General features: G+C 39.5%; 4 protein-coding genes across 5 annotated transcripts; all 4 read right to left on the reverse strand.

Annotated features, from left to right (window-relative positions):
* Positions 1 to 3,817: 3,817 nt before the first annotated feature.
* On the reverse strand, positions 3,818 to 6,178 carry LOC135932356 (glutathione S-transferase A-like). The gene is made up of 6 exons (XM_065469788.1): positions 5,938 to 6,178; positions 5,790 to 5,855; positions 5,515 to 5,620; positions 4,809 to 4,927; positions 4,218 to 4,303; positions 3,818 to 4,112 (listed from the first exon to the last, which is right to left on the reverse strand). The coding sequence occupies exons 1-6, from the start codon at positions 6,103 to 6,105 to the stop codon at positions 3,983 to 3,985; spliced, it is 675 nt and encodes a 224-aa protein (XP_065325860.1). The 5' UTR covers positions 6,106 to 6,178; the 3' UTR covers positions 3,818 to 3,982.
* A 2,701-nt stretch (positions 6,179 to 8,879) lies between these two features.
* Positions 8,880 to 14,551, reverse strand: LOC135933183 (glutathione S-transferase A-like). The gene is made up of 7 exons (XM_065471175.1): positions 14,443 to 14,551; positions 11,105 to 11,295; positions 10,901 to 10,966; positions 10,644 to 10,767; positions 9,913 to 10,031; positions 9,214 to 9,299; positions 8,880 to 9,120 (listed from the first exon to the last, which is right to left on the reverse strand). The coding sequence occupies exons 2-7, from the start codon at positions 11,270 to 11,272 to the stop codon at positions 8,991 to 8,993; spliced, it is 693 nt and encodes a 230-aa protein (XP_065327247.1). The 5' UTR covers positions 11,273 to 11,295; positions 14,443 to 14,551; the 3' UTR covers positions 8,880 to 8,990.
* LOC135933009 (glutathione S-transferase A-like) lies at positions 13,981 to 17,288 on the reverse strand. The gene is made up of 6 exons (XM_065470854.1): positions 17,121 to 17,288; positions 16,285 to 16,350; positions 16,069 to 16,174; positions 14,443 to 14,561; positions 14,242 to 14,330; positions 13,981 to 14,113 (listed from the first exon to the last, which is right to left on the reverse strand). The coding sequence occupies exons 1-6, from the start codon at positions 17,286 to 17,288 to the stop codon at positions 13,981 to 13,983; spliced, it is 681 nt and encodes a 226-aa protein (XP_065326926.1).
* LOC135933186 (glutathione S-transferase A-like) lies at positions 16,135 to 22,567 on the reverse strand. 2 transcript variants are annotated; one of them, XM_065471178.1, is made up of 8 exons: positions 21,895 to 22,567; positions 21,089 to 21,154; positions 20,903 to 21,008; positions 20,569 to 20,693; positions 20,395 to 20,483; positions 17,810 to 20,290; positions 16,285 to 16,350; positions 16,135 to 16,174 (listed from the first exon to the last, which is right to left on the reverse strand). In XM_065471178.1, exons 1-6 carry the CDS (start codon positions 22,060 to 22,062, stop codon positions 20,158 to 20,160), a joined length of 687 nt encoding a protein of 228 aa, XP_065327250.1. In that variant the 5' UTR covers positions 22,063 to 22,567; the 3' UTR covers positions 16,135 to 16,174; positions 16,285 to 16,350; positions 17,810 to 20,157. The 2 variants fall into 2 exon arrangements, with proteins under 2 accessions (XP_065327250.1, XP_065327251.1); XM_065471179.1 differs by lacking the exon at positions 21,895 to 22,567 and adding an exon at positions 21,425 to 21,885.
* Positions 22,568 to 23,632: the final 1,065 nt, after the last annotated feature.

Below are 23,632 nucleotides of genomic sequence, written 5' to 3' on the forward strand. Positions count from 1 at the left end.
CTGAGACCTAGCTAGCTAAAATGAGCATTCGGCTGTCAGGGTTCGTTTAGCTAATCTGTGCAGGTGAATGAATTTACTAAAGAAATCAAGAGAAACGCCCCGGGCTATGCAGTCACTAATTCCTGTTACTTATTATACTGTAAAAGCAACAAGCTGCACCCTGCTTCAGCTCCTGTGCAGAGCTGAATATTAAATATGTGCAAACAACAGCATGTTTTCAGTCTCTTGCCACATCTGTAAAGACAGTAACATCTTTTTTTTAAAGCTTGTACTTCAGTAACTCCTCATTAATCAGGAACTATGGATTAAAGTACTGTAGTGTACTGTAATACTGAAAAAAATGTAAGAGAAGAACTTCAGATCCTGAGTGTGTGAGGACAGAAGAATCAGCTTTATTTCAATTTTGAGGGATAAAATGTATACTTGAGTTTGATGGTTCTGTTGTCTTTGTGATTACAGGGGCTGCCCTCAGATTCAGACCTCAGCACCACCCAGTGACAGCAGACAGATCATCCAACATGTTCACATGTTAACTGCAAAATGAACTGATGAAAACAGTGCAAAGGTTAAAGTACCACACGTGCTGTAGTGAAAGCTGCAGCTTTATCGATAAAGTTAAAGACAAAAAAACAAAAGGATTAATCACTCATGTAACTGTGTCACTATATATCAGCATTAACAGGACCTCAGTTTGGTGTTTCACAAAGCTGCTGATCTCAGACCTGCACAGCTTCCGTTTTAAACACTTGACGTACTCAGCTGCATGAAGAGCACATGAGATTTTCTCTAACACAATTAAATAAAACCTGATGAAGGTCAAAAGTCGTCACTTGTATGTTGAACTACAAACTTGTCATCTGGAATTCTTTCACAGTTTTTTGCAGATAGTGTGTTATTTACCATAAAGTGATTCAGAGTTATTCATACCAGAGTAACCAGAGAGGATCATATATTTTTAAATATATAACTTACAGGACTGAATATAATATCTTTATGTAAAAGTCCGGAGCCTCTGGGGAGTATCCGAGTATTTATAACATTACACAAACCAAAGGTCTCCATCACAGTGTTCATGAAATGCTGGGTTTATCCATCTCCTGGATCGGGCCTATGGAGGAGTGCTGAAGATTTCCCTGTGAGGGAGCTGCTGGTGAAGATCATGAGTCCTGCTTGATCAATGCGATGAGCTTCAGTCTTCCTGGTGTTTCTTAAATGATGCCTCTCTCAGTGGGTCAACAGAACTTCTGGCACAGGACAGCTGTGATGAAAGAAAAGGAAGAAGTTTCTCCAAACCTCTGGACCCAGGAAACCCAACTTGGTCCTGATGGTCTCCCTCACTAGTTTCTCTCCAGGGTGAATGTAGCTGTTGTTATAATATGGACTCTATTATTAAATGAAAAGAACAAATTAGACTACACTACTGTAACGTTCTGCTGATGTTTTTTAAATTTTCCATGTTACCAGGCTGTAGAGGGCTCTGAAGATTTAAACAATTTTAGATCCATTACACTCACAGTCTTTTGTTAAAATCTCAAAGGACAGCATTATATTTTTGATATTAACAGTAACTCTGGGCTTCTGTAGAGTGTGCAGCTGATCCCATCGCTGTCTAAAAATGGATAAAAAAAAAACAGAAGTGCTGAATCCTTCAATAACACAGACTATTAAGAGTATTAGGTGTGTAGCATCGCTAACTAGCTAGCAACAAGCCTCCAACACAGTGCGTATGCTAACGGCTAATCTAGCTAACGAATTAACAACAGAGTGATTTTAGAACTATAAGATGATAAGCTGTGTGTCTTTTTTTATAACAGTGACATGGTTGTATTTACCTTAATTAAAGGAGTCGTCAGTCACGGTAAACCAGCAAAAAAAACTCGAGCAGCCGGGCTACGTAAAAAGTGTAGAGGGGCGTGTTTGCGGTCACGTCCAGCGGGTGTGTGGGCGGGAGCTTTACACAGTCGCTCCACCTCAAGTCACTACTGCGCAGACTCTGACTCCAAATTTGCAAGATGGCAGCCTCCACAAGCGGGATATTTTGGCTTCATTTTTGCACAATGGTAGGAGGCGGTGTCGCGTCGTCCATCTTTTCTACAGTCAATGCTCAATACCAACAGCGTGCTATACACCCTCTAGTGTCCGGATGTAGAATAGCATTTTGATACCTGAAACTGCCAAAATCCAACAAGAATGTTTTAATGACAGGTTAACAAATACAAACATAAACAACAACAACAACAAAAAAACTTTAGTGTTGACTCTCTTTCTCTTTTTATTTTCAATATTATATTTTAACAGATGGCTATTTTCAACTCTCTAAATTTACATTACTTCAGAATTCAGATGTTGAAACTCTGGAGTGATGTCAGGTATATACGTTAGTGGGTTGCAGTAGGAAAGTTGGAAAAAAATGGAAAAACAGGATTTGTTTTGCTTCTTTGGCAGGTAGAGCTATTTGGGTATCACAAGCAATACAGCATAACATTTGTTGTTTGTGCGTAGCTGCAGCACGTCTGTGGACTCTGCATATGGCTTATTCAGCAAATCACAGTTTTACTGCTGTTTACATTCACTGCTGGCATTATGGATTGTTAACCTCCTGGTGGTGGAGCTACTCCAACTTTCTAAATGGGAAATCCAGGTTAAGGGGGTGTTCCAGATAAAATTCCAACTGGGATTTCAAAAATTCTGGCTACTGATTTAATCTGAACGCACCAACCGCTGTCAATACATTTTGTCTTCCCTTCCTTAGTCTCTGTTTTTTTCTGTCTCTCTATGCTTTGTTTGTGTTTCCTATGTTATGTTTTAATCTCTGCTTCTTTTTCATTCCTCTTTCAAATCCCGTGATACATTTGTTCTCCTAGGACTTAAACTAGCTCTCCCATTAGGAATGATAAAGAAATAAACACACACACACACACTTGTTTGTGATGCTGAATATAATTCTAGTGTTTGTAGAACTTATTTATAATTTGTGAGTTCGACTGTGGGTAGCAGGTTGTTTTTTTGAAGCACAACATATACCAGATCTTTGTTTTTTGGTGTTTTGTTTGTTTGTTTTTTGTCCCCTGGATTTTGTAGAACAGATCAGTGTTTCATTTAATGTGACTTTGATGTCTTTACAAATCCATGCAGTGATTGCTCAAGTGTTGCTACCTAGATAGGAAAGCTCAGGGTTCAAAGAGCAGAATGACAACAATTAAGTAAAGCGTTAAAGTTTTGATTTAGTGACCTTTCCTGTCAAAACTGCACAGCTGCAGGATGTCTATCTATCTATTTAACCCTTTCACACATAGTGGTCACTGCAGTGGACAGCTATTCAAAGGCTTTTTTTTGTATTTGTGTCAGTGTTGATGGTATACTTGCACATAAACCACTACATTGGACACTGATGTGTCACTCCATACACATCAGTTGTCCACCTAAGTGGACATGTAAAAAAGTCTTTGAAAAGTATATGTTAAAAAATGAAGTTCAAAAATCCTTTTTTCATGTCTAAAGATGAAAAAAAAAAATACTTAAGAAAACAATCTGGATTGAGGTTGTCATAATTCATGCACGAAAGGGTTAATGTCTCAAATTGGTGCTCTTACTGAAAATAGCATGAAACCATCAGTCTTGCAGTGATGGACTAAGCTTGATGGCTGTGGTCAAATATCAATATCCACGTATTGATATAAGTCTTATTATTATATTTATTACTATTGTTGTTGTTATTATTATTATATTTGGACTATACTCCTGACACAAATGAAATATGTTCCTGATATGAATATGAAAAACAGTTATTGACGACTGGAAATGAATGAAGCAGATAGAATAAGAAACTGACTTTTTAATTGGTTTTGTTCACACCAATGTGACAGTCACATGTTCAGTCACACATGATTGGACTTCATATTGTACTGAAATACAAGGAATGGTAACAAATTAAAAACACAACAAAGAAAGATTGGCTTGTCAGCTGATGATCCTCTCAATCTCAGATGTCTTTTAAAAAGTCCTGTCCAGGGGTGTCCTTCCAAAGTGGAGGCCAGGTGGCTTTGATGCTGGGTCTGTCCTTCAGATTTTTATGGTATTCTGACAGTTTGGGGTAACGTTTCTCACTTAGCCTACAGGAGAGATCAAAGTCAGTGTGAGTTCATTGCTGTTTATTATTCCATTCATTCATCTTGCCAAGCAGCTAAACGTCAGCCTTAGTAAAATAGCTTACTTACCCCATGCGGAAGAGAAGAGCAACGCTTGGATAAACAATCACATCAGCCATTGAAAAGCTCTTTCCCGCCAGGAAACCACCTGGTGTCTAAGATAAAAACAAAATAAAGCGCTGTGAGGAGAAAACACTGCAGAACACACATGCTAAATATTCCACAGTGTGTCTTTAAATTTAAAGATAAGTAAAATTTTTAGGTAAGATTTTTACACAAACAGCGTTAGCGTATATATTGGCTGTTTAAATTTGATACAGATAGTCAGCCTGGCTTTGTCCAAATATCATCCAAACATGTCCTGCTGCTTTGTTTTTCTTTTTTAACTTTTGGTAATTTTTAAATCAAAAGAGTTGCATCTCTGTAACACAGTGCAATAGGCCGTTTGGGTGTAAAGTACGTGATTTTACCTCAATCATGCAAAGATTATGTTTGTGTCAAAACATAAACTTTCCTCAGAAAAAGATTCCCTGACTACTTCTCCCACTACAAAGCAGTCGAAGCACAAAGCCAGAGCAACAAAGCTATGTAGGTATAAGTTTTGTGCACTGGATGCTTGTTTGGCTGTAGAGTGTAAGTGCATGTGGGTCATTCACATACCTTCTGCAGGTATCCCTCCCACATCTGCACCTCGCCAGTCAGCGTCTCCTTGAGTCTCTTAAAGGCAGATTCGTGCCTCTCATTCTCTGGGACCCTCCGGTTGTACATAAAAACATCCACTGCAAAATATCAGAACAGACATTTCATGAGCATGGTCACTGTGTGAGGTTTTAAAGCTTTGAGAAAAAAGAAAGTTTCCACACACTGCACAGCATCCACTTCCATATTTTATATTTTTGGTATGTCTGTGCATTGCTGTGTAACATCAGGCTGTAGGCTGTAAATGCTTGCTTTGAAAAACGGAGATTAACATCCTGTTGTGAGGGTTACTCACCAAGGAAATAATGCATTATGCCAGAGCCTAATTATGTGAACACACAACTTATTATTGTGTGGAATGTTTTTTGAACAACGCTGACCTCGGGAAGAGCAGGGGAACCAACTCTGAGGAGGTTTGCTGAATGCATGAAGTATCAGTGGTTTAAAGGTGACAGGTCCGTGCGTGATGTTGACAGTCATGATTCAAAATCCCAAAAGGCAGATCTTTTAATGGCAACAACAACAGCTAAGTCATGTAGAAACTGGACGTATCTCACTAAATCCATATGGCATCGGTGTAATTTGGGGGATCGGACGTGAAAATGCAGGAACTCAATAGTTATGTCTTTGTGGTTCAAAACCAGAGAGGAGATTTAAGCTAACATACCCATTTTCTGGTGAAGTGTATTACCCTCAAAGGTACGCTGGAGCACCAGGGCTTTCTCGCTGGAGGTCACAGGGATCAGTTTGGTTCCCTGGGACATGTACTCACACTGTTGGCCGAGACAGGAAAACAGTAAGTGTTATAAAGAGCAGCAAAAAGCTTACTCTGCAGTGTAGGGTGCATGTCCAAACAATCATGGTAAACCTAGTAATCCCTCAGCTTGACCTCCAACAACTTGTCTCCTTGACAACAAGGCAGGACCTTGCTTGAGTTCTCACCTCCAGGAAGAAGCATGCACCGTAGGACTCGTTGATGATTTTGTCCCCACATTTGAAGGCAGGAAGCTTTAAGACAAAGTGGAAAAAAATATGAATAAGTTCAAGTTCAAGCATTCAAAGTCCAGGATGAAACGTGATGCAAGCCTACCTGTCCCCTGGGGTTTACATCCATGACTTCCTTTGACTTGTGCTCTCCTTTCTCGAAGGAGAGCAGTTTTTGGTTGTATCCCTGCAGTTTCTTCTCCTCCAGAGCGATCATTACCCGCCAGCAGGGGGGAGAGCCGGAGCCCCACCAGAGAGTCATGTCCTTGGCCATGATTTCAGAGTGAACAGCTTAGTATGGCAGCTGAAATTACTGAGGGTTAGAGATAAGAAGACTGAAGCCACAACAACTGAAACAGTCTCGTTTTATAGCAAAACTCCAGCCCTCCACATCCGGATTGGTGGATTTAAGTCCCGTCCCATTTTGGTCTTCTGACAAGAGATCTCTTACCCTCTTACATCACAACCCCACAGTTTATATGACATGATAATGAAAGTCAGAGATTTCTGCAGCAGCACAGTTAAATTTATTGACTATGATTTATTTCTAAAGCTGCTCGTATTCACAGGTGTGCAAAACTGTCATTTTTATGTTGAAAAACTTTTGGAAATGCAAACAAAACAATTCATCTTCAGATCAAATCAAGTGCACAGAGTAAAGTGACACTGAGCACTTTGCTGCTGTGCTCCCGTGCAGTTTGTTTGGATCTCATCAATCCTGCACGTTACTTGTGTGGGCTTTATTAATACAGTTGCATGTCAACAGTCACAACCTTGGTATCCATCTAATGTGCATATGTTAAACCCATAAAGATCCTTCTTCATGCATTCATATGTTCTTACAAGTAATGCTGTTGATTTGTTGAAACTCACAGTGACTCAGCTCTTTGTTTTCACCCCCTGTACACACATGCACACAATGCACACACGATTCTGGCACGTCTCTCACGTCCGTCAATCACATTAGTTCTGAATGTGTCTAATATCAACTATTTTATGTATCTTTGTACTTGAAATACAAATTTCATGTAGCACTAAAATATACACAATATAAAACTAGTTGCTTTGTGCTTCATTCTTTAAGCCTTTGAATTCTTGTCAAAGTGCACTTGAACAATTGCCAATGTCAGCATAGCATTTGCTGCGATCACTATCTCTGCTCTTCTGGGTCGGTTTCAGTGGACTGTTTCCTGAGTGAATGATTGCTAGAGGAAAGGCAAAACACATGGTTTATACTGAAGTCCCTTTGTCCAAGTAACACACACACACAGCTGCAGCCCTGCATTATTATTACGTGTAAGTTTCAACAGTAATAGGCTGCATCAGGATTTCTCTACACCTAAAAGGAAAGAAAAGGCACATGCAGAGAATTTAATTTGAAAATGTGCTTTCCTGTGTTTACATTAATTAAGTATTTTCATTTTGCAGACGTAGCATGACACACTCCTTTTTTGAGCAAGCATATATTCAGACGGACCAATGCACCAGTGTTTCAAACAAGTCAGAATTGTTGTGGGTTCCCAACACACACACTCAGAAACAATTGTGCTTTTTGGTCTTTGTACTCTCCTTGTTCCTGTTGGTCACCTCCATACTCCATTCAGCCTGTTTTCAACTGCTGCCAGCTCATTGTAAGCCCGCTTCCGTCTGGTCCTGGTGTGCTACTGAATAAATAGGGGAGGCAGGTTAGACAATATCTAACAGGTGTCTCACACAGCCTCTGTCCCATAGCCTTGCAGCCTGAATCACCTGCTCTCTCCCTCTTCAAACAGCTGAGCCAAAAAACCACACCCCACCGAAAGACAAGCAAATGGGCCTATGAGGTTTTAAACTGTGATCACAGCAAACTTGGTGGACAGATTTGGACACCTCATCCAAATAATATTGCAAATGCATTTTCAAACTGAGCTGATGGCGCAAAAGGACAACAAACAAGTCCCAAAGTGCCAACATGAGCTTAGAAAAAAGTTCCAGAAGATTCAGCAAGCAGACCAGATAAAATGGCCAAGCCAGTGGGAGTCAGTTTGCACAAGATGTTTTTTTTAGGACTGATTAATTATGTAGGATCAGTAATTGTTTACAAAGCTGATTCATACAAACTTATTTTAACTTGAAGTGGTCAAAGTGGTCAAATTAAAGCACACTTACTGAGCCTTAATAAGGAGAATGTGCATTTAACATAGCAGTGGAAATTCACAAATGACATAAAAAGGATTAATGCAAAGTGCCTCATGTATGCAACCTCATGCTGTCACGGGCCATTTGAGTTACCTTTGTGCAGAGAAAAGTGGTTGCACCACACCCAATAGATAAAGGACTCTTTTGATATGATGACCTTTCATTGCGCTTTATTTGTTTTTTTTTTGCTATAAAAAGGAATTTTACTATAAAGTTAGGCTATTCAAGCTTTTCTGCTGAAGCAAGCCTGTTTATATTTTAGCAGCACAACACCACTGAAATTATCGTAGCTTTAGTAACAATAACTTCAACAATCATTAGAGGGTTTTATTGATTTTTTAGATCAGCTGAAGGTATAATAGTGTTATTGCACATGAATGCCTATAATGTAGGCATTAATATGCATTCATATCAAAAGAGTGGGTGAGAAAAAAAATTACTATTAATTCTACTGCAAAATGAATGCAAAAGCAGTTTCTGCACCACTGCAATGTAAGCAAAGGCCTGGCCACCCCAACGAAAAATCTGATGGCTTTGCCACTGCTCTGATTGTGACACGGCAGCATAATTATAGAAATCTTTTCGTAAGCATGATTGTGCGATGTTTTCAGAGAAAACAAAGCAAAAAGTTTCATTTAAAGTTTCAGCTTAGTGATCTCTCCTGTCAAGACTGCACGGCACTAATGTGAGTGGTACTCTCATTAAAAATAGCATCAAAACTTTAAATTTACATTGACGGGTCAGGTTTGACGCCAAAGGTCAAATTTTATTGGTGGAAATTTAGCTTGAAAATAATGAAGCAAACAAAAATAAAACTTAGTTTTTATTGCTTTTACTCACAGCACAACAGAAATAAGATGACATGTTCAGTAACAAATGTAACAAATGTTCAAATATCCACTGCAGAGCAGCACAGGGACTGGTAACAAATTAAAAACGCAACAGGAAAAATGTGCTCGTCAGCTGATGAGTTTCTCAGTCTCAGATATCTTTGAAAAGTTCCTGTCCTGGAGTCTCCTTCCAAGTAGGAGGCCAGGTGGCTTTGATGCTTGGTCTGCCCTGCAGCTTTTTGTAGTATTCTGCCAGTTTGGGGTATTTATCCTCACTTAGCCTGCAAGAAAGACGAAAGTTGGTGTGAGTTTGTTGCTGTTTGTTATTCAATCCAGGCAGCTACAAGTCAGTTTTGCAAATTTAGCTTACTTACCCCATGTGGAAGAGAAGAGCAACACTTGGAAAAACAATCACATCAGCCATGGAGAAGTTCTCTCCTGCCAGGAAACCGCCTGGTGTCTAAAAAAAAGAAGACAAAGAAAAAAAGATTTTGGATGGAAGCTAAATTTAAAAAAAAAAAAATAGTTGGTGAAACTTGGCTTACTAATTCTTCTACATATATTGTCTCCTTAACAGCAGCTGCTGAGCATATCTCAACAAAAGACTTCAGACAATCAGCTCGTCATCATCCAAGTACTGTGCATCAGCCAACTGTCAACATTTGGTACTTGTTTTTTTTGACTTACCTCTATTTCCTCTTGAGGCAGTCTGGCCACTATTGTAAATAGGAAGGTTTTGCCGGTGACTTGCTTAGTTAAATAAACATTACACTGACTTCCTGCACAGTCTTGTACTGTGAGTTGGTGTTTTCAGGAACGTAAACATCAAATGTTCAACATCAATTGATATCTCTGTCAATAGATGTTTTGGACATTTCTTTTCCCTTTAAATCATTATAGTGAGTCAAAATACCGAGGGAATAAAAAGAAAAGAAAAGACAAAGTGCTTTTACACGGTAGCACCCATTACATCCAACAGCTTATAACTTCCTGCTAGGTTTATTGTCTGTTTCTGCAGCTTCGTAGCTGTCGTGCTCTGGGTGCTTGTGAGTGCATGCGCGTCATTCACATACCTTCTTCAGGTATCCCTCCCACATCTGCACCTCAGCAGTCAGCGTCTCCTTGAGTCTCTTAAAGGCAGATTCGTGCCTCTCATTCTCCGGGACCCTCCAGTTGTACATAATAACCTCCGCTGCAAAATATCAGAACAGACAATTACTGTCTAACATCAGGCTGAAGACTATAAAAAGGTACCCAAATAACATCTATAGCAGCTTATTTAAAAATGAGTGTTCATGTTAAGCAAATGTTCATTTTCGTTACATGGGATTTTCTGGTGTCATTTCTACACTGTCTCAGGAATTTACTTGCAAGGCTAATTTGAGCAGAGATTAACATCCCAGCATGTTGTGAGGGTTACTCCCCAGAGAAATAATGCATTATGTAACACTCTTAAGTGAAGGCACAGCTCTTTTGTGTGTTGCATGTGTTTTGAACACCTCGGACCACGTCGGGGAAAGTTGATGTCAAAGCCTCTGAGGAGGTTTGCTGAAGACATGAAGTCTCAGCGGGTTAAAGGTTACAGGTTTGTGCATGATGTTGCCAAGCATTGTTTAAAATCCCAAAAGGCAAATCTCTGAATGGCAACAACAACAGCTAAGTTATACAGAAAGAACTTTATAAGATTTTCTTTATAAACTCTGTAAATCCCCTGGTTTCAGTGCCCACATCAGCATACAGGGATATCGAGCTCAACAGGTACGTTCAGAAGAAAACTCAGTGGGCCATGACAGAGTTAACATACCCATTTTCTGGTGAAGTGTGTTGCCCTCAAACACACGCTGCATTATTAAAGCTATCAAAGCACAATTGTTTTCGGAGCCGGCGCAGTCAGGAATCAGCTTAGTTCCCTGGGACTTCAACTTGGACTGAAAACAACACATGAAAGCACACAAAGACACATGAAACGAGCAACTGTTTTGAGGCGCAGTGCACCCTGCGGTGTAGGGTGTCTGCTTATACAATGCATTGCAGAGCATGCAATCACCAGTTGGTTCTCACCTCCAGGAAGAAGCATGCACCGTAGGACTCATTGATGACTATGTCCCCACATTTGAAGGCAGGAAGCTTTAAGATAAAGTAGAATGAATGTTATTAATATATACTTCAAAATTAAGCATTATTATTTGTAATTGCACAGTGAATATAAAATACTTCAGGGGGTGGGGGGGGCAGTTTAAAGGTATGAATGTGATACGAGCCTACCTGTCCCCTGGGGTTTACGTCGGTGACTTCCTTCGACTTGTGCTCTCCTTTCTCGAAGGAGAGTAGTTTTTGGTTGTATCCCTGCAGGTTCTTCTCCTCCAGAGCGATCAGCACCCTCCAGCAGGGGGGAGAGCCGGAGCCCCACCACAGAGTCATGTCCTTGGCCATGGTTTCAGAGGTTAACCTGAGAGCTGAAGTTAAAGGGAGGTTAAAGATGAGAAGACTGAAGCTAGAGCAGGTAAAGAGCCTCGTTATATAGCAAAACTCCAGCCCTCAACATCCGGATTGGTGGCTTTAAGTCCCGTCCCATTTTGATGCTCTGACAAGAGATTTCTCACAGCGTGGTGTGAATTATTTTTTGAGCGAGATCACGCACCTGCATTTTACCTGACATGATGCTGTCGGAACATTTTTGCAGCAGCACAGTTTGAAACATTTTGTTTGATAAAGATGGTTGTATTCACAGCTATTGCAAAACCGCACCAATATTCTGAATTTCAGTGAATAATAATGTTCATAACGTTAAAATCAGGTGTAGAGACTAAAGTGAAAGTGAAAGTTTCTGTGTGGTTTATCAGAACCCCACTTTATCCCTGTGGGCTTTATTATTACGGTTGCATGTCAACAATCACAGCTGTAGTTGACATCCATCTGTTATACGTATGTTAAAAACTGTTATCATCCTTGCTCGTGCTTTATAGATTCCTGCAGTGTTGTTGCTGATATTTTGAAACTCACAGTGACTCAGCAGTCATGTATTTACAACTTCACACGCAGACACTTACGCAACACTGGCACAGTTTTCACGTCTCTCTGTCTGATACCCCTGATTTTAATGCATTCTTTCATTTGACATCCACATTTCTAGCTTCACCAAATCCCTGCTTCTGTTTTTATTTTCTTCTTTTGTGCTTCTTTCTCATGTTAGTGTGCACTTGGCAGCATGGACTTCTGCATGAACAGCGGTGAAGAGAACTGCATGTTGGCTGCGATCGCTGTCTCTGCTATCTTGGGCTGTTTTTCAAAGAAGAGCTCGCTGTGGGATAAACTTCTGCAAGATTTCCCCATACATGTCAGAATAAGAAGCACGTTTTTCTTCTTGCCTTTGCCATACTCCACACATATATTGTGTTTGTGCATTACTTTCAGTGTTCTCATTTTGCTTAGTTGGCATGATGTAAGCATTTTCTGCTGACTACAGCAACAGTTTGTTTCTGATGTTTTTATCAGGTTCACTGATAACCTGGTAACCTGGTTGCATGCCACACACATTACTTATCCATTAGTGGAATTTTATTTCCGTTCTTTTGTTTTCTTTGTCACACAGGGCACCCATTGAAAATAGAGGAACTCCTTAGTGCACCACCTTATATGAATAAAGGTCGACTGAGAGGATAAACAGAGGGCAAAGTCACTAGGTGGAAGTATTTTCTGATCTACTATACATCTGAACATTTCAAATTCCTGTGAGTCTTCATGCTCGGATATGGCATTTATTGTTATTGTTAGCAACCGCAGTGAACACACATGCGCTCTCCTACTCGGCAGAGGCTGTCGGGCAGGTTTGTGCAGCTCCATGATAGTTACTTTAACCTTTCCAAGCAAGTACAAAACCAGGTGAAGCTCCAAGAACCGAGTACCTGACTCAACTCAATTCAACAGGTACAGCAGAGGCACGTACTATGAAACATATTTAGCATAGTAGTGATATCTTGGGCCTTATCTGGCTTCATTTAACAATAACAACTGCATTCAGGAAAAGCGGTCACACGCACTGTTTACCAGCTTGGTAATCCAGCCCAGGCTTTTTCCAGCACGTTCACATGAAAGGGGCGGAGCTGGCAGCATATAACCAGTCACAAACAGTCACAAAAGAAGGGAGATTTTTTTTTTGTACAAAGAAAATCAAAAAATATGAAGAGATTAAATAAACAATACAGGTTATAAGCAACACAGCTGCTGCTGGGTGTGATAGGAAAAGCACTAGTGTAGTATTGTACAGTATAGTATTAAAACATGCTGCATGAATGTGTGGAGAATTGGAAAATGCCTTGGTTATGACTGGAAGGCTATCGTATACAGACGCCCCGCGTGACACCAGGCGAAAAAGAAAACTGCTGATGACAGAATGAGTGAAACGACGTTGGTGTGCGACAAAAAAGCAAACAAAATGCTGCAAAGCAAAAGAGAAATAAAACCTGTGTGAACTGACATTAACTGTGTCCCTCTCATACAAGTTCCCTGGTAAGAAGTTGACCAACTTTATAAAATTAAAAAGGCTGGGTTCATCCTGAAATTACCTCACTCAGCTTCTGATCATGCTTTGCAAAAAAAACCCTCACGTAAAAGGGCCAAGCCAATGACCGGGAGGTCTGTTTGTACAGGAGTTTTAGTGGTGCAGGATCTGAGTTCATGTTCACAAGCATAATAAAATACGTCAACAATGCTGATTGACACAAGTTTATTTTTAACTGAAGTGACAATGGCCAAAATACAGTACACTCAGTGGGTATAAATGAGACTGTGAATTTAACATAGCAATGTAAAATCATGCAAATGATATCAAATTGAAGCACGAGGCGTTGGAGTTCCCTTTGTGTACAGAAAACTAGTTCTTAGTCCTTTTCTTCTTTAGCAAAAAATGTTCTGACTCTAGTTCACTGATATAAATTTATTAAAGGTTAAAAAAAATGTGTAGATTTCCTTTTTTGACTGTTGGTTGATGCTACATGACATCTCATATTAAAAACAAACAACAAAAAACTGCTGTTAATGGAACCTGAACTTGTATCAGTCAACAGAAACTGTTGTTTGATATACACACAAACAAAAGCTGCAATATTATTATGTGACATTCATTCACGTCTGCATGAATGTCAAATGTCTTTCAGTGTGTCTTGTCCCTCAGGGTTCTCCAGCCAATGAGGAGGCCAGCTGGCTTTGACACTGGGTCTATCCTTCAGCAGATTGTAATACTCTCCAAGTTTAGGATAACGCTTTGCAGACAGCCTACAGATCAGAGCAGAAGGTAGAATATAGAAAATAAAGTTCAGTGACTACAGATCATCACTTATTATACTGATGAAACATGAAGGAGAAGCAGCTGTCATTTCTATTTCCTTCTCTGCCACTCTTACCCAAATCTGAAAAGATAAGCAACTGTAGGAAAAATGACCACATCTGCCAGTGTGAAGGACGGTCCTGCCACATGAGAGCCTGAGCCCAGCTTGGATAAAAGAAATGCAAATTACAGCGCAGTTTGAATAAACCAAAGCAGGCGATGTCAGCTTGTGTTTCTGTGTGTGCGTGTGTTTGTGTGTGTGTATGCCTTCACATACCTTCTGCAGGTAACCCTCCCAGAGTTTGAGTTCAGTGGTCAGAGCCTCTTTGTTTCTATTCAGAGCTGATTCATGTCTCTCACCTTCAGGGACAAACCAGTCATAGTAGATAACCGCATCTGAAAATAAGCAAAACATTAAAACATTCAGCAGATTCTGTGGAAACTCAATCATATGATGCTAAAAAATTTTTTTACTGTAAAGGCATCGCAGCACTATTTTTATCATTGCCCTTTTCTGTTCTTATAGGAAACACAGACAAAAGAACAGCTTCCACTGAGTCTATACTGACAAAAAGGAATATATGGTCACTGTCTCTGTATATAAGAAGTGCAGAAAGCTCAAAAGGCACTTTTTTCTTCAGCTGAACATGTGATCGATACCGCAATATCTTCAGTTTTATCATGCTGGGATAAAACTGAGACCCTGAAGACACAACGAGAAACGCCTACATGAAACAGGATACATCAGGCCTGCAGCTTAGTTACCTATAGTAAAAGACTACCCACTCTCCAAGAGCCCACACTGTGATTTTGAGTTCACTGTTCTTTACAATATTGATGTTGATTTTATTGGGCAGCTGTAGCTGAGGAGATAGAGCAAGTCATCTACCAATTGGAAGGTCACTGAATTTTATTCCCTGACTACTCCAGACTCCAGGAGTTTTCTCGAGCAACATCCTGATGATGACCACCTGATGCATCTGTATGTGCGCACAAAAGCATTTAGGTACAGGAAAAAAGTGCTTCTGTGTGACTGGGTGATGAATGAGGCTTGTAGTAAAAAGCACTCTCCGTGCTTTGTTAGTGTTATATAAGCAACACTCCATTTACTATTGTACCATTTCTTTTATCAACTCAGAGTCATTGCCAAGGTAAAGTCCGGACTCCATCAAAAGGGCCTGGAAAAACCCTTTTATCACTTCCCGCCTGGACGACTTTATTACTTCTACTTTGGTAGAGAATAATCATCTCTGCGCCACCTGCTGTAAGTCAAGAATACAGCAGTTCATCTTTTCACTGGTATTGGAAATCATGAACACGTCCCTTCATTGGTTTCCTGTCCATTTTGGAATTGACGTTAAGATTTTATTACTAATGTTTAAGATTTTTAAGTGGACTGCGACCCTTGTATCTGTCTGAGCTGCATTCATAAAACACATTCATAAACCTGTAAGAGCTCTGAGGTCATTTTTTCTCCATATAAATGACTTTCAAATACATACAAAATCTACTGCTCATAAACTGTCTAAAATGTTTTGTTTTGGGTGTGGACTTTTTTCAGTTACTTATCTCCATCATCATCTAACGTGATGGAACGCCAGTCTAGTAAGTTTGGCAGGCTCTGAAGGGAAGAGACTGCTTCCTCGACCATATCTCCTCAGGCTGCTACTGCTAAGTCAACTGTAAAACTGTGTCAGGTAGTCGGCTACATGCATGTAACACCAACTGTTCTGTTGTTTGCTGAAAGAGCAACAATCAAGATGCCATGCACTCCTCACATATTTAGTGTTAGCATGGCACACAGCTAATGTATTTGATGTTGGCAGTTGTTTTAATGTATCTGTGTAATGCAATGTATTGTTATTGCTTAAAAATTAGCACAAAAAAAAAGTTTTCGTCTTACTGAGTTTGTCGTAGAATGTGAGACCCTCAAACATGCGTTGGTACATCAGAGCTTGTTCTTCTTGGCTGTCCGGGATCAGTTTGTTTCCTTGGGACTTAAACTGGCTCTGCCATTAAGGAAAGAAAAAAACACACACACATATGAGCTTGTTACTGTTTGTGATGTTGAATTTAGTTGTAGCGTCAGTAATAATTCTTAATGAATTAGGATCCTCACCTCCAGGTAAAAACAGACTGCATAGGAGTCGTTCACAATAGTGTTTCCATGTTTGAATGTTGGAAGCTGTGGAAAAAAAATTATAACATGAGCAAGACAAACTATCAAAGCTGCCATTTGAATCACTTGGATACCCGAAGTTTGCTATGCTAATTGCACTGAGAGCCGCCAGTAGCAGATTGCCATGATTACACGTTGTAGTGCATCACAAAGTGCAACATATAACCTATTGTAGTTTGTTTTTGCCTAAGTTAGCTGCTAAAGCTGTAGCAGGCGTGTCACCCCTCACATCTGCAGAACAGGTCAATATACAGTACTGTCATGCTAATAACGTCTTGCTAACCTTTAGCTTCACAAAGTATTTGAACCCTGTTGTAAAAAACGAAAATCCTCGTGACTTCGACAGCTTTAACTACACTCCAGGTTCTTGGTGCTAACCCGCCTGTGCTGAGCAACTTTTAATCCGTTACGCCCAAGGAGATCTCAGGTGAACAGGCCAGTATGTTAAGATCTATATTGGATAAGATTTTGTAATATACCAACAATCAGTGTTGACAGAAGGGCTCTGAACTGAAACAGCTGCTCTTGGGACACAGCCCACCATTGGCCAAAGGTCAACTTTCACAGCTGCCTTTCTAAAACTTAAAAAAACTAAGAGGGGCAGGCTGAATAATGTTGCGTAACTAGCTTTAACTACCTAGTAGAGCAACAATACATATATCATGTTGATGAGGATGAGGTTGTTGAGGTTATTATGCAAAGTGATTTTAAACATTAGACTTAATGATAATATTGTATGGTACATTAGCTAAGGTGTAATTTTCTTAAGGCCCTACCTGTCCCCTGGGATTTATATCTAACACTTCTTTGGACTTGTGCTCCATTTTATCGAAGGACAGCAGTTTTTGGTTGTAGCCCTGCAGGTTCTTCTCCTCCAGAGCGATCATCACCCTCCAGCAGGGAGGCGATCCGGCCCCCCACAACAGAGTCATTGCCTTAGCCATGGTTTCAGAGTGAATTCTTACAACTGAGAGTGAAGTTCTGGAGGGATGATGAAATGAAGACAGAAGCTAGAGGAGCACTTACAGATGGATTTATAGCAAGCTACAGCCCCTCCCATTTTATTGTCACGTATAAAGATCAGTGCCTAAAACAAGACGGATCAAACACGAGCAGCCCCCTTTGTAACAGCACCGCTGTTTAACTATTAACTACATCTGTGTGGATTGTGACTCCAGTTGCATGGATACACGTAGCTGTGGGGGCGTGACTTTTCTTGATCTCAGGACATTGGATAAGGAAATGTGTGTCAAATCCTGCACAAAAAGAATCCGTTTCTAGAAAATAATAGTATAAATATAAGCTGCATTTGCAACTACTATCTAGCTTCTCCCTTAAGTCAGATCTACAGTTGGGAAAAAAAAAAGTTTTTACAGACAGTCCTTCCTAAAAACTAAGTACTGTCCATGTTTCATCTCTGATTACGTCACTTGAAGTAATCTGCATGATGTCATCAGTCGCTCACCTCGCCGTGGAGACATTGTGGCTCCCTCTTCTTTACAATGTTGCTTCAGTTCATTGTGGTTTGCAAGCATTCATTCATGGACAGCTTTGTTTCAAAAGGCCTACGACAGCATTTCAAGGTTCAATCCAGGTCTTTGACTGGGACTCTGCAACACATTGAGTTTCTTCTTTTTCTGTTATAGATTTGCTGTCTTGTCATCTTGTTGCTTGAACCAGGTTCAGCCAAGCTTTAGCTGTTGGACAGATGGATCCTAGAGGACTTTGGGATCCAGAGAAGTTCATGGTTGACTCAACATTTAATATGCTAACTGAGGTCCTGTGGGTACAAAATCAATCAATCAACAACAATCAATTAATTAAACATTTAATTACCAACACTTGGCTGCAACTTATCCTCTCAGTTTCTATGGAAGCAGAAAGTTTGTACTTAGTTTTTCATAGGACTGCATAGAAGACTTTTTTTTTACATGACTGTATACACTGTATTTTTTAAAGTGACAAAACTTATAAAATATAACACAAAAGTTTAGTGAGTGTTTTACTGTGCACATTGGTTGCTAATTTCAGGTTTATAGAGACCTCGAGCTGTTTTATTTGCAGTTCCTGATACCTGTCAAAATAGTCCTTGATCATGGTTTACATTTTAACAACCTGCTGTAACCTGCTGTTTCCACGTTGCCACTGGTGATATCACTGGGATGATTACAACTGATAAAGGTTATACGGGGGGGGGGCAGATAACATTCACAACTCACGAGATCATCTCTTAAAATCTGTTGAAAGCTCACGATGACTTAGCATGTCATGTAAAAGCAACCCCAGTTTCCTCAGAGAACTCCGAGTAAATGTCCACCTGAGCAGTTCCAGAATCAGTGTGGCAGTGGAAAAAAAAATGCAGTCGCTGTCCACTATTCTAGGTCTTTCAGATGATAATCTACCACAACAAAAGCACACGGTTTTCCTCCAACACACTCCTGCAAAGTATTATTTTCATGTTTTAATGGGTTTGACACAATAATTAAAATTTTCCCCATAATAAGAACTTTTGCACAAGTCCTCTTTAGCACGTCACATTTATTTATTTCTTTTTTATTGGATCAAAATGCAAGATTGCGTAACACTGAACTATGTGATTTATGCAAAGTCATGACAACACATGGCATTCCTGTACTGTTGTGCGACTGAGGGGATGAGCCTGGATATCTACTATACGACTAATGGAATTCAACTGTTGTTAAAATGCAAAATCATGCAAATGTTGCACTACTGAACTATCAGGTTAAAGCAATGATAGCACAAAGGATCTGATCAACTGTCGAACAGGAAAAACCAGTTCTAGTCACGTAGTAGAATTCCTTTACTGTGGTGTGACTGGGAGGATGAAACTATGTGGGTTACTATTGAAGTAATCTGAACATGGTTAGGTCACAGATTGTTTATTAGGGTAACAAAAGCTGCTGTGATATTACATTAAGTGTGAGGAACTCCCAGCATGAATCTTACTATAATGTGTGGCTGTCTTCATTGCTTCTGCTTGTCTAACATACAGCGTTTCCCAATAAGGGTGAGACCTTCCATCATCCACTGGTACATTAATGCTTGTTTCTCAGAACTGTCAGGGGATGAGAAATATTCAACATTTTCAATGTTTTAATTCTTGCTGTTAACCTCGAGGTGTAAACATGCTGCACGTGGGTGAATGCAGGGAGCTAATAGAAAGAAACTGACAGAAGATGTCAGGCTTTGTGGCTCAACATTGTGCGCCATAAGCATCTTTAGACTTTTGTTCGTTTTAATAAAATAAAGAAAGATTTGCACTACACAAAGAGTACTGACAGTAAGAGTGCAATGCCTGAGAATGGATCAGTCAGCAGTGTCCTATATCTGTGATGCCCCAGATGTGAAAAGAGAAGCAGACGCACCAAAACGGCTTCAAATATGCACTACAATTATTTATAGAAGTTCATATATTTACAGTGAATCTGCAGCTGTTAATAAAAAAATTATTTAAATTATTTAAGGTAATAAATAAGTGATTTCCATGACATGCCCGTTTTTAATGCAGTACCACTTGAACACATGGTAACTTGTATGGAAGCACAAGAGTTACATAACTTTAAATGTGAAAATCCTAATAAAAAAAGAAATATCTCCACAAAACTAGTGACTGTTTTTGTTTCTTGGGAGGTTTTTTTTTATTGACAGGACAGAAAAAGATGCAAAGTCATGACTTCTACGGTGAAGTTAAACTGCTGTCAGACAAACCGGAATACGTATGAGTTACCAAAAGCTGGAAGCAAAAAAACAAAAGCTGCTCTGTCATTATGCAGCATCATCTGTGTATGAATATCAGATGTCTTTCAGTGTGTCTAGCCCCTTGGGGCTCCCCAGCCAATGAGGAGGCCAGCTGGCTTTGACACTGGGTCTCTCCTTCAGCAGATTGTAGTACTCTCCCAGTTTAGGATAACGCTCTGGAGACAACCTACGAATCAGAATTAAGAAGGATTTCAAGTCCCATATCTACAGATCATCCTTCCTTTTACTGATGAGACCACATGGAAATGCAAACAGCTTCTGCGTGTTTACCCAAACCTGAAGAGAGTGCCAACTGTTGGAAAAACAACCACGTCTGCTAGCGTGAAAGACGGTCCTGCCAGGTAAGAGCCTGAGCCCAGCTTGAAAAAAAAAAAAATACAGTTGGAACAAATCAAAGCAGGCCGAGTCTGTCTGAGTTTCTGTGCAGGCCGTTCATGCACATACCTTCTGCAGGTAACCCTCCCAAAGTTTGAGTTCACTGATCAGAGCTTCTTTGTTTCTCTTCAGAGCCGACTCATGTCTCTCACCTTCAGGGACAAACCAGTTGAAGGAGTAGTAGATAACCACGTCTACAAAACAAAACATTAAAAGATTGCACATTCATTAGTGAGCAGGTTCACATGATGTGAGAATTTTTCCATTTTAAAACATAAGTTATCCAAAGAGGGATTATTTTGGACGTTTTCATGAATTAATTCAAAAGTTTTCTGTGTAATAACTTAATTTCTTTCCTTGAAATTCCCTGAGAGATGAGGCTCAGAGGAATAATAATACTTACTGAGTTTCTTGTAGAATGTGAGACCCTCAAACATGCGCTGGTACATCAGAGCTTGTTCTGCTGGGCCATCTGGGATCAGTTTGGTTCCCTGGGATTTAAACTGGCTCTGCCAGTTATTAGGAAAAGACACACATTTAACCGTGGCACATGTTGTGAGTGAACTTTTTGTTACAATGCCATTCCCACCTCCAGGTAAAAGCAGGCTGCATAAGATTCATTGAGAATGTTGTCTCCATGTTTGAAAGTGGGAAGCTGAAAAATAAATAAACAAATAAATAACAATAATCATAAAAATGACAAGTTATAAAGTGAGCTAGAGTCAGTAGTTAAGCTGCTGTGCTGGATCAAACAGGAATCTTTAATAATAATTACAAGAACAAGTGAGATTACACACGACGTATCACATATTCAGACAGCAAACATCACGTTTCTGTGTTTTATTTAACACTGCCCTGCTGTTGCACTGTTCCCTAAACAAACTAAACCCAGTAACACATTTTTTTTTAAATGGGCCATTCTAACCATTTGATTAAACCTGCTCGTCAAGTTCAAACTGCTTATTTGGCAGTACTGGAAATCATCATGGTACTTGTGGTTAGGGTGCTTCAACTCCAAGCTCTTATTCATTATTATATAACCAGGTGTGAGAAAAAAGAAAGAAAAAAAACTCTGAAACCCGCTACAAACGCAAGAGCTCAGCTATCTCTACACCCATATGCACTACGTGTCAGCTCACGATAAGTGCTCGTCCAATCAGGCGCTGCAAGGCGCCTCTTGGAGCGTCTTACTTAAAAAAAAAAAAAAAAAAAAAAAGTCTACTTGAATGGCGGAATATTTTCTGCCAGAGCAACAGTCCATATTTCAGTGTTAATTAATGACCGTGATGTCGTCAAGGTTATTATGCAATCTATTATGCAAAAGGATCAGAGTCAAGGATATTCGTCAGTGTTGTTTTAGTAACAAGGGCTTGTTTGCAAAATAGGTCACCCTACCTGTCCCCTGGGATTTATATCTAACACTTCTTTGGACTTGTGCTCCAGTTTTTCTAAGGAGAACAGTTTTTGGTTGTATCCCTGCAGGTTCTTCTCCTCCAGAGCGATCATCACCCTCCAACAGGGAGGAGAGCCGCTCCCCCACAGCAGAGTCATGTCCTTGGCCATGGTTTTAACTTGAGGTTCACGGTATCACGCAAAACACAACAGCACATTTGAACTTCTCTTAACAACTGTGTCGCTGTCCAGCTTTTAAAAAAGCGCGTATTGCCACCTACTGGTTGGAAAAGGTAACTGTAATTGTCACGAATCCATTTGACTATTCACAGGGTGCACTGCAGTGGTCACTTATCCAAGGTCATCCTTAGGAGACCCGGATGAACCTGCGTGGCTGCCATAATACGAGATTTTCTTATTCTCTAAGGCAGGGATCTCAAACTTAAATGAGCTGTGGGCCACTGCTGGAGCTGTCACCTTATTTGAGGGCCACTTTAGTGTTCAAGTAATAACCCCCAAACAAACAAACAAACAAGAAAACAATGACATATATTTACAAAAATGTAGTGTAGTGTAGTGTTTGCTTTTCAAAATTTCAAAATATTTTTTTAAAATATTGTGTAACAAGACAAAACTGCAAACGTTTCTCACTCTTAACTAACTGAAGCCTTTCATTGAACCAAATAAACAAACTGGTACTCTCTTTCTGGCCACACACGTGGCAGCACTTCTGCTATAATTTTGTTTGTATTTAACAAAATAAAAATGCAGACATAAGTGCGCACATTAGTTTTTTAATGTTAGTGAAAACTGTTTTCTTTACCACTAACTTTCTCACAGAACTAACACAGCCAATCCCTCAACATGTTTGTATTCTCTGCTTATATTACCTTCATATTAAATCATTTTTTGATTTTTAAAGAACTTATTTTAACATTTCGCTTAACAACAAACGAATCCTAACAAAAAAAAAGTAACTTCAGAGGCATTATATTTCTTCACGTCAACATAGAAGGGGTGATGTGGGCTTAGTGGACTTTGGTGTATTAAACATACTGTTAAGCATACTGTAAAAATCATTATGTAGTTTTAATAACAATTCATTACAATGTAAGGACTCACAAAGCTACTTTGTAAGATACTATAGCTCCCTCTTAAAGTTCTCAGTAAAACCTTCTTCCCAGGATTGCTTTTTTTTTTTACTTTCTGAGCTAACAAGCTAAAATAGGTTCATGCTGAGACATGAGATGGAAAAATTTCTTAATTTTATGTATTGATTACATGTTTTAACAATATCACTCTAGTAATATCATCATCATCAGTAAAAGAAATAATTTTATGGTTTGAAGGTTCCAAATCAAAGAAACCATTGCCTCAAGTTATTTTACGAGAAAACCCCGAAAATTGAGGAATGATGATGTAAATTTGGTTTCTTATTTGGAATTGTTCTTTTGCAGCAGAGGTGCCAAACAATTAAATTCTTTACACTCAGGAGCATAAATAGTTTTAACACTGAATGTAGTCAGCTGTATGAAGAGGGCATGAGATTTTCTGACAACATTAATCTGTCTGATGGCAGATAAAAGGTCTTCATTTGTATGATAAACTAGAAATTTTAATCTGGAATTATTTAACACTGTGTTAATGTTGTTAATGTTGTGTTAGCAGCTATAAAGTAATTGAGAGTCATTCATACAAGACTAGCCAGAGAGGATCATTTCAAATGTAAATATATAAAGTG

Source organism: Pelmatolapia mariae, linkage group LG22 (genome assembly GCF_036321145.2).
Source record: "Pelmatolapia mariae isolate MD_Pm_ZW linkage group LG22, Pm_UMD_F_2, whole genome shotgun sequence".
Lineage (NCBI taxonomy): Eukaryota > Metazoa > Chordata > Actinopteri > Cichliformes > Cichlidae > Pelmatolapia > Pelmatolapia mariae.